General features: G+C 42.8%; 1 protein-coding gene across 1 annotated transcript; it reads right to left on the reverse strand.

Annotated features, from left to right (window-relative positions):
• Positions 1-417: 417 nt before the first annotated feature.
• Positions 418-10,156, reverse strand: wapla (WAPL cohesin release factor a). Its single transcript, XM_079560642.1, has 20 exons — positions 9,865-10,156; positions 8,611-9,005; positions 7,797-8,532; positions 7,394-7,683; positions 7,188-7,318; positions 6,474-6,569; positions 6,070-6,234; positions 5,549-5,685; positions 5,280-5,391; positions 4,931-5,161; positions 4,685-4,796; positions 4,483-4,580; positions 4,169-4,245; positions 3,900-4,075; positions 3,629-3,744; positions 3,324-3,539; positions 2,650-2,863; positions 2,314-2,402; positions 2,143-2,238; positions 418-1,853 (listed from the first exon to the last, which is right to left on the reverse strand). Exons 2-20 carry the CDS (start codon positions 8,981-8,983, stop codon positions 1,788-1,790), a joined length of 3,531 nt encoding a protein of 1,176 aa, XP_079416768.1. The 5' UTR covers positions 8,984-9,005; positions 9,865-10,156; the 3' UTR covers positions 418-1,787.
• Positions 10,157-10,620: the final 464 nt, after the last annotated feature.

Genomic DNA, 10,620 nt, shown 5'->3' on the forward strand with positions numbered 1-10,620 from the left:
ACGAGGATCTTTTGTTTCTATTATGCACAAGTCAGTCAGGTCACATCAATGAGCCGTCAACGCTGAGTGCTGCTAAAGTACACGGGCAGCTCTGGACCATCACTCGATCCTAGGCAGTTTGTCAGGGATGGGGAAAAAATGAGAGCGGAAGGCAGATTTTCAACTTGTACAAGATCGACATGATCAAATACAAATTCATTGAGCTGCGGTGAATACCAAACAGGAAGCTAAACATCTCTTTGTGCATGCTGCTGTTTACCTCCCACTGCTCTGAATTTACAAACCGAAATGAAAAAAGTCCCCACTGGTCAAACAAAAGATATTGCAAAATAAACACACAAGGGGAGTGTACTGAAAGTAGCAACTTTTTACTTTGAGATACAACTTTTTACATGTAACCAAAGACATTGTCCTCAAAACGGGTACAAACTTATTATTTTTTTTAACTCTGCCTTTTCCAAACTCAGAAATAGTATTGTATAAAATAAAAATATCAGCTTCGGGAGAAAAAAGTAGTCTAAGCATTTAAATGTCCATTACCCATTATGTACAGGAGTATTTACAGTCTTAAAATTCCATTCAAAGCATAATTTTGCAAAGTATACAGTTAACTAGGAGGTCATCGCAGCCCTAAATACGGCTATGGCTGTCATTCAGTCAGTGATCAAAAGTACAGGACACAGAGGCGTCTAGAGGGACCTGGTGCATCGGTGCAGCTTCAAATGACACTAAGGAATAAATTAAGCCAAAAACATTTTCTCCAATCATGAAATGTTACAATGCACAGGCAAAAAAGCAAAGACAAGCTGGGCATACAAAGACAAATGACACACTGATTCATATAGAGGTTTGGATATCCAGCTACTGCAATGCATTGTGGGTTGTGGTGAAAACATGACAGAAAATGTTAAAATTAAATTGTACCACATCAAGGGACATTAATAATATTAAATTAAATACTTAACTTCATTGATATTTAAAAGGAAGCACAGCTCACACAATGTAACAGAATTGTAAAATTGGATAAAAAGAAACTAATCACGGTTTGCCAATTCATAACAAAATTAATTTCATTAATTATAAATTAAAAGGAAAACAAATCTACAATTCATAATAAGGGAAAATGCCCTTGGAGGAAAATAAAATAAGCACAACATGAAGGAATAAGGATCAATGTGTTACTAATATCTGCCCTTTCCCTTAACATTCATCTCAAGCCAAACACAAACAGCACAAATGGTTGTATGCATTCAAATGATTTCACACCCGTTTAGAAAGACATCTAAAATCCATGAAAATGTTTTTTCATGCTAATCAAGGGTCTCCCCTGTGGAGTCAGTGTAAATGAACATGTTAAAATGCAATGATCCATAAAATTGGAGAGTTGACAGTCGGCTGGTTGCTCCAAGAGCAGAGCCACAGAGTGAAGATTGCTGTAGGACATTTCAGGACAAAGTCTGGAGCCTGTTCACAGTCCACACAGAGTGGAGAGTGTCAGAAAAGGCTGTTACCTGAGGAGATGCAGACCATCTGAGGGTCACAGGTGAATGAACTGAAGCCCCTACAAGCCGGCGGCAAGAGGGGCTTTGCTTCACGCTTCGCTCCAGAGACAGCTGTGTCGTGGGGAGGTGTGTGTGGGCACACATCAGTGCCACCCAGGGGAGTCCACAGAGAGGCTCTGGGTGATGGGCTGTGAGCCTGCACTCCCCCCTGTGGCTCCCGTCAGAAAGGGCGCAGGTACAGCACCTCGCTTAAATGTGCGTCCTAGAGTTGTGTCCCACAGTCTGTTAACAGTGCTCCAGGTAGTCGATGACTCGAGAGATGGACTTCTGTCCTGTGGAGCCCATCGCACACTGAGAGGAAACAACAAACAAAGGTGAGAACAGAACTTTGCCTTACTGATGGTCCTAACTCTTACAACAGAAGAAGCCACAACAGTTATATGGCGAGATATTAGCCAACAGCTCAGTCCATTTTGATCTACAATTAAGGTCCATAAAAGGCATACATGCATTATTTATTTAAAATTATTATTATAACAGGGTTTTTAATTTATTGAAGTCAAATGATTATTATGATTATTATCATTACCAAGCTATATGCCATAACATGATCTGGTGATCTTTATTTAGCTGGACTTACAGTGAGGTTCATGAAGTTCAGGAACTTCTTCAACATTTCTGTCATGATGGAGAAGTCTCCTTTAGGTAGATTCTCTCTCACAGTAGTCACATTTACCTGCACAGACATTACAAAAACATCATCTACTGCATTGTTGCGTAATAAAGGTATTTTGTGGCATATTAATCTTACCTGGCTGCCTTGACACAAGCAGCCCAGAAGTAGAGCTGTGTAGGAGGCAGCGATGCTGTCCTCCATGTGTTTGCCTGCGTGCTGCAGAGCTGCACAGACACAAGAGATGAAGTATTTATGACTGAGCTTACCAAAAAAAGTCTTCTGAAAGCAGAGCAATACTCAAAATATGACACTACAATGGTCAGCACACAATTCTTCCATTCTGAAGAGTAACAACATAAAGAAGCCTTAATAGGGCGACCACCATTCGTTAGGGTTTGGATGAGACATAATGCAACTATATCACTGTATATTGTAAGCCTGTCCAGCACAGCGCACCAATGACATGTTCACCTTTATTGAGGTCCAACTCTTCATCCTCTTCCTCCTTCTTGTCGCTCTCCGCGGCCGGGGTTTTGTCTGCGTTCTCTGCTTCGACCCACTGGATCTCACCGGACGTCTCCTGCCACTGTCCGCTCTGGTCCAGAGCTGGCTTTGGTGCCTCAGTAATGATATCATCGGTTTTCGCTTCAGCCAGGATAGCAGCACGCTCCCGCTCCAGGAAGAGCTATGATTTATGGAGCAAAATCAGATGCAATCGACGTACAGTCACACACAAAATCATGAATCATGAAATAAAGAACACTGCTGAGGACTACAGGGCACATAACACATGTAATATTTGAACTCAAGTGGAAATTCACAATAATTCTTCAATGTTTATGTGTAAAATGTGCACTCACTGCTCGATTACTCTCTGACCTTTTTACCAGTCGGGTGAATGTACCAAAATTCAAACCAGCCCTTATTGAATGGGCACAAAGACCTCGAAGGTACCCTTGTGCAGTGGCCGATGTGGCAGAGGGGAATAGTATTTTTCATATAATCTGAGGAACTATAACATTATTGATTTTTCCACATGGCTGCTACCAGTAAAAGCATCTGAATACATACATACATACATACAATCAACCCGATGCAATAACAGTGTGGGAATATTTATGAATGCTTGCTGGCCCAGCTTGTACCTTGACCAGGGCAGCCAGAGCGCCAGAGGCTTTGGGCTTCTCCTCCGCCTCTCCCTCAGCGGGTGCTGCTGCTGACTCTGCGCTGCTTTGTGTGGGCTCAGCAGGCTGCATCAGGCTATCCTCAAGACAGCTATCTTCTACTGTGTATTCCATATCCACCAGACAGTGTCTGTTTCTGGAGCTGTACTCCACCAGATTAATGAGAAGGCCCAAACCCTGGTGAGCAACAAACACAACAGAAGACTTTTACTTGTTTTCTTTGTAAAAACTTGAACATGGCCCTTATGTAATGTTAATGGCTTTACCAGTACTCGGATGTCGAATCGCTGCTCTTGCGGGATGTAGCGAGGCACTCGCAGCACACAGTTCAAAGCTGTGACTATTAACAGCTCCTGCTCCCCCGTCTTTGTGCTTCCCCACTCTGCCAAGAAAACAGCATCCTCTTATCACCTACCACTTTCTTTTCTTTCGACATGTTCAAACACATTTTGGCAACATGTGACAGTTGCTGCTGACCTCACCAACGAAACTGAAATGAATAATAAAAAGTTTTCTAAAAAAGTGAGAAACACATACCATTGTCATGTGTGAGGTTAAGCAACACGCCAATCACTGCCCTCATGCAGTCCTCCACAGCTTTGCCCACGTTACTGAAGCTGCAGTGAGGCAGAGTGGCATCGGTCGATGACACAGAGGTGTTGTTTAGCGCCCTGCTATAACGCTGGATCATGTTTTCACAGTATCTCAGGGCTCTATGTAATGACAGACAATAAGAATAATGCAAGAGTCATGGACACAATTGCAAATGTAACTCTAAAATAATGTGAAGAGTCTGAAGAGCTCACCTGGCTGAGGAGATAATCAGCTGAGAATCTTTGTAGGCAATCAAGTAACCCTGATTCTCGGGGTTCTGCACGGTGACCTGTTGGCAATGAATCAAAGACAATTCAATCAATGAATCAATAAATCCAACACTTGGAGAAAAGAAATGTAAAGTTTTGATTACAGTAGTTGGTCAATAACAGTTCGAAAGGTGGCTTCAGGTACAAAAGCGGACAAAGGGAGTGAGTATAATAACTGTTATTCTCTTACTTTTACACCTGCCCTTGACTGTCACTCTTCAAAAGTTTGAAACTGGCAGCACAGACTTCATACTTACACTCTCTAGGACTCTCAAGCACCTCTCCGCCCCCCACAAAGACGCCACCAGATTCTCCTTGTCCTCTTCGTGGCTCAGGTGTTGCACACATTCTTTCACTGTGGAGACGAGCACAAAGAACGCCCATGGATATTTCACGAATGGTAAAATAACCCCAAAGTCAACAGCCAACGTTCCACTGGACCGACGCAAAAGCACCCACCTTTGTCTACGATGTGATCCAGGCCCCCGAGCAGCCGCAACTCCTCCTTGAACCAGTCTCCAGCGCGTTTAGACGTCAGAGAGAGCAACGTCTCCATAGCCAGGTGACCAGTCTGTAGGACATTATGGACAAGAGAGAATTAATGAATGATGACTTTATGTTCATTCACAATATTCTGACGAGTAGAAATAAGTTCAAGCGACAAAGCAAACAACCTCTACACTGTGTCGAGCTGAGAGAACTAACCGTGATGTTTTCCAAGTCCAGATGCTTGTTGTGGACCGTCTCGCAGAGTTTCCTGATCTTCTCCTTGACCTTGTCCTCCTCTTTGGCCGTGAGCTGGTCCGGTAGCGCAGAGTAGTCCTGCTCCATCTCCAGCAGTTTGATCATGAGCTCCAGACACGCCCGGTCCAGGTCCATGTTCAGACGGTCTCTGCTCAGGATGTACATGAGCGATGCCGTGCAGAGGGCCAGGTTCTGAAGGACACAGGGGGTTGGCAGGTTAGTGCGGTGGGTGGACAGCGCAGGAAAGAAATCATGTATGGCAACTTGTATGGCTGTAAGTAGCACACAAACAAGTGAAATGATAACTCACTGGGTGCTGTGGAGCGTCACTGAGTATTTTGAAGACGTGTGCCACTTTTCCTCTAGCTCTTAGGTGCATCCGGAAACTGGGCATGGCACATCTTGTAGCCAGGCTGATTATACTACAGCACAAGAAAAATGAACATTGATGTTTTGAAAGCAAATGCATCACAAAAGATACAGGGAAACAAAACAGTGATCAAAAATCTGTCAGGAAATGTGTGAAAATCCGAATAACGCCGTTTTCTTGTATATGTGCTATTGAAGCTGTGCACTTACCTAAGGCATCTCGTGTTGAGCGGCTGAGAACTTTTCAGCCCCGTCTCCAGGTACTCGAAGTCATCAGTGAACTCTTGATTTTCCCCAAACTCCACCACGTCATTGAAGTGCTTCACATGCTGCACCACAGTGTACAGCTGGTGGAAGGGGAACTGGGTTAATTGAAGCTAATTGGGAAGCAATCCAGAGACACACTCAACCTCCACACACACACGCTCTTATTGTTCAATTCCACTCTATTGGTTCCATTAAACCCAACGGCTGAGTGTGCTAATACCGCTGTCAATAGTGGCTCAGCATGTGGACTTTCGGCACAATCAGCAGTTCACACTTTATATTTGTTGGAAGAACGCAGACTGGTTTAATTAAAGGTAATGTAATTGCAGTCTCTACAGCATGCCAACTCATCTGGATTAAAATTTACTAAAATCATGATCTCAATGGGGCTTTAGTGAGTACTTCTGACAATGAATACCTTCTCAACTTCCAACGCTTTCCAAAATCCTCTACAGGAGACTCACCTCCTTGTGCTCCTTCCTGCATTTGAGTGCTGTGACAATATCTTGGTTGGGACGTGTGGGCATGGTCTCAGACTTGATGACTTTAGGCGGCGGTGGAGGGGCTTTGAACAAGCCGTCATCTTTATGGGAGTTGCTGTCTTTGCTGCTACTGCTCGATAAAACGGCCTGAGGAAAATAGAACAGAACCAGGGCTCATACTAAAATCTAAAAATCTGTTCATAAATGGTTAGATATTTACCATTACAGTTTTACAGACATTAGATCATACTGTGCAAATGTTATATTTAAAATCTCCCAATTTAATTTTCCTAAAACTAGTTTTTTATAAGCAATTAAGATTAGATTAATTAAGATCTGTGAAAAAAATAAAACATTTTGAGGCAGAGCCCAGTAAAAGGTCTCACCGGAGCAGTCTGCGATCGTGACAGAGGAGGAGCGGGAATCTCATCGGGCTCAGGTTGATTCCAGTGGCGTGCGTTGTACACAGCTTTAGCAGGAGACTGGAGCAAAAAAGAAAGTTAAACAAATCCACTGGATTTGTCCACTTATTTTCGTGACACTACCTTTTTACCACTAGCAATAGTAGTTATGTGAACAACATAATTTAATAGATCTAACTGCAACAATACAAATCAGTTCATTTAAACAATAAAGATTACAGAGAAATGTGAGAACCAGTGGGGGAAAATAATACATACTTTTAACTAAGATTCATAGGGTATGCTCAAATCAATTTTGAATTCAGCACCTACACCATTACAAACTATTATTTATTCATTAAGCATTATTCTCTTCCCTTTGAAAATTTAAAAAACAATCTAGAAACGGTTAGTGTAGCCGGGTTTGATCCCCGCCCCAGGCAAGTGTGTGTGAATGACTGGTAGGAGGGTCCACTGGCACAGATATGTGCAGCCACGCTTCTGCCAGTCTGCCCCAAAAAGCAGCTGTGGCTACATAAATAGCTTATCACCACCATGTTTGGAGTAAATGAACAGAAAATGAAGTGCGTCATCCACAATGAGTGACTTGTGTCATTTGAAAAGCGCTACAAATAGGACGTCTTTCCATTCCTTACATCCAGTTATATTTTAGATATAAAGATGGGTGTGCAAAATTACTTTTTTTGGTCCGCTAAAGATCTTCTTGGATCCAGCTCCAAACTCTTTAGGCTTTTCACTTCCCTTTCCCAAACGTGCTTTTGGGTTCTCAGTCCCACTAGGACTTAAGTCATCGGAAAAATCAAATGCATCTGTTTGAAAAACAAGTTGAAGTCATCAGTAACAAGCATGATGCAGGTTTTAGAGTGCACGAACTAATTGTTCACCTGTGTTGCTGCTGGCCTGGCTGTCCTGAGAGTCACTGGTTTGGGGGCTGTCTACACAAGAGCTCAAAGCTGCCAAAGCCTTCTTGGCTTTCTTCTCTTTGGCACTAGTGCTGTCGTCATCACTGTCACTCTCACTGAGGTCATCAAAACCAAAGTATTTTATCTTGTAGCTGCTTTTACCAGCAGTGGCACTTTCTGAGCTCTCGTTGCCTCCTGGTTCCTCAAAACCAAAGAATTCAAGCTTGCTTTCGGTCTTTGTTTTCTTGGGCTTTGCCGGTGTTGGCCTATACCTGTAAAGCAAAGATGATAGTTTATTTTACTGACAACTGCATTTCAAAGGTAAATGGTCATATATGCAAGCATAAAAATATGAAATGCATTAGTGAAGCCAGATTGTTTTTACCGGGCATGTTTAGGTGGCGGAGCATCGGTCTTCTTCTTCATCTGCCCCACATCTCCGACGTCAGCAGGGGCAGCAGGGGCAACTAGTTCATCAATGCTGCGCTCTATTGAGTCCTGGATAGTCACATTGCAAATGGACACACAGGAGGGGTGCAGCACTGTGTAGTCCCTCACCCTTCCAGCGCCCCTGCCTGCGGGCTTGGTTGCTGTCGTGGCTTTGGCAGAAGTACTACTTGAACTAGCGGGATGCGCAGAGAGGGATTTATCGGATTTATCGTGCATGCTTGTGGTTTCATGAGGGTCGTTGCCATTGTTATTTTCAGCAGACTCAGAGGAGGTTTTGTTAGACCGATTAGGCCTCTGGTATTTCTTGCAGTTCGAGGCCCTGAGGGTGAATGGAGATGGGGGGATATTATCTACTGGTGCTGGTGGAGGATCTGAAGCCGCTTCCGATTCAGTGCTGGTCATTTCTTCTGATGGCAATTCATCACCAGAGGAAGGAGCGAGGAACTCTCTGCTAAGAGAAGCACTGGTGGATTGCACACCATAGGGAGAGATGTCTGTGCTTGAAGAGAAGAGGAACTGCTTTGTCCCTGAATTCTGATTAGCAGAGGAAACTGTATGTGAAATGGAAGACGTGGTTGTGGGCTTCTGGCTACCGTCAGAGGACACTTTGTACCACGGCTGGTGACTTTTAACAACAACCTTAATGACCTTCTCTTCAGGTTTTGTCGCATCTGTAGGTACAAAATACATTGTTAAGACGCTGCATTTTCCATTTAGAATTTGATAAGCTACCATATAATAAGACTCACTTGCTATGGTAGAAGAGATCTGAGAGGAGGTCACCACAGATGGTGTGACTGTGCTCTGCTGTATTGGTGTGTTTGTAACCTCTGCTGCACTGGCATTAGTCTCAGGGTTGATGTGAGACGTGACTGTTTTTGACTCATCGTCACTGTCAAATCCAAACGGGTCCTGGTCACTGTCGCTGTCCTCTAATCTGGGCCTCTTTGAAATATCACCATCAGACTGCAACACAGGCCTTTTGGCACCCAGCTGGGCCTTGTATGTGGTGTCTCCCCATTTGGTGGACAAAGTGGGCTTTCTGTTAGAGAAAACCTCTTCAAATCTGGAGTTGGCCTCCCCTCCTTTACGGTTGTACGTTTTACCAAATCTGGATGTCATTTTGCCTTTTGTTTCATAGTCCCTATAAAAAGCAGCATGCAATGAGAACATAAATAAACACGCGTGTATTGTTGTATTTATTTCACAAATTTAACTTGAATTCATGCTTCTATCCGTGTTGAATTGGGTTATTCAATCCAAGCCTGGGACTGAATGTTATACATCCACCATGTATGTTGTGAGCAGCTTTTTACATTAACCAGAATGATGTAACACTAACAGCACTGTAAATATTACATTTAACACACTGAATTGTCCATATGCATTTATGTGAACGTCAACTCTATTTTTTTTTTGTTAATCTTTGTTGGTATAGCATTAGGCAATGCCACTAATCCCTGAACTAGGTTTTGACGACACAATCTCGAGCTCAACACAACGCTTAACAATTAAATACTTACTGGACAAACACGCATAAATGTTTCGAAATGTCTATGAATGACAGTTAAGGTTTTATTTATATATTGGTTTAACACGACTAATGTAATAACTTTTGGCCACAAGTGTTAGCTGTAGCAGTTAGCACTACTTTTGTAGCTAGTTAAATGAGTGATTCAGCACAGAAGTTACAATCATCTGGGAGTAGGTAACCATTTATACTTTAATTAAGTAGCACATAAACACCGCTTGCATCTAGTTTCCTCTCCAATCTACCGCAAAATTAGATATAGCAGAACATCTTAGCTAGAGCCCTCACGATTGTATACTTGTTATGAAGTTAACATTAGCTTCGAGGCCATCTGTGCTACGGTAATCGCGGTACATTTTTGGATTTTTACAGCTCAACATCATAGTGGCATTTGGCTGGTGTACATATGCTTGAAAATAAAGCTTTAAATTGTAAACCAACACAGCTTCAACGAACACGAAAAGCACATTACCTTTAAACTTCAGTGAGTAGCTGATGTTCTGCTTGCTACTTAGCCAGCCGGCTAGGCCTGAGCTCCCAGTTGCGCACAGATCAAGCGGGTAAAGTCCGTCCAGCACTCCAAAAACGGCTTTATAGAGTCATTTTTTTCTTCGGAGTATGTTTAGGTGGTTTAAACCGAAACCATTGTTGCCTGTACTCAAATGAAACTCTCATGCAATGGTCGCTTTAAACAACATAATCCAGACTTTTTGTATTTTGCTGTGGTAGTGGCGGCCATTAAAATATCCCCTCCCTCCTCGTTCCTAGGTCGTGTGCCTCGAGATAGGAACTAGCCAATGAGCGTGGTCGTTGTTCCCTAGTGATCCAGTTAAACGGGCGCGGATTGGCTGAGTGTTTGAAATCAAAATAGACGATAGAGGGCAGCAAAGGACTGCTAGCTTTTTATTTGAAACTGTGCCAAAGACTTCGATGGGAGGAGCTCCTCTGTGGACGGTACAGGGTAGCTGTGGATGATCGACAGAGGATGTTAGAGAAAACATTGTGTTCTTTTTTATTTCAGATAAAACAACTGAACATAAGCAGTGGACAACTTGGTGTGTTTTGTCCGCATGTGGCAGCTTGTTCTGTCTTTTCAACAAATGTTCAGAATACGTTGCCAAGTGTAAGAAAATAAATGTGTTAATAACATTATAATTACTATATGTATTAACCCGTCATAGCACATTACTGTAAATACAAGATAAGTAGTCTGCCTGTAAGAAGACAA

The sequence above is a fragment of the Gobius niger genome (genome assembly GCF_951799975.1).
Source record: "Gobius niger genome assembly, chromosome: 7".
Lineage (NCBI taxonomy): Eukaryota > Metazoa > Chordata > Actinopteri > Gobiiformes > Gobiidae > Gobius > Gobius niger.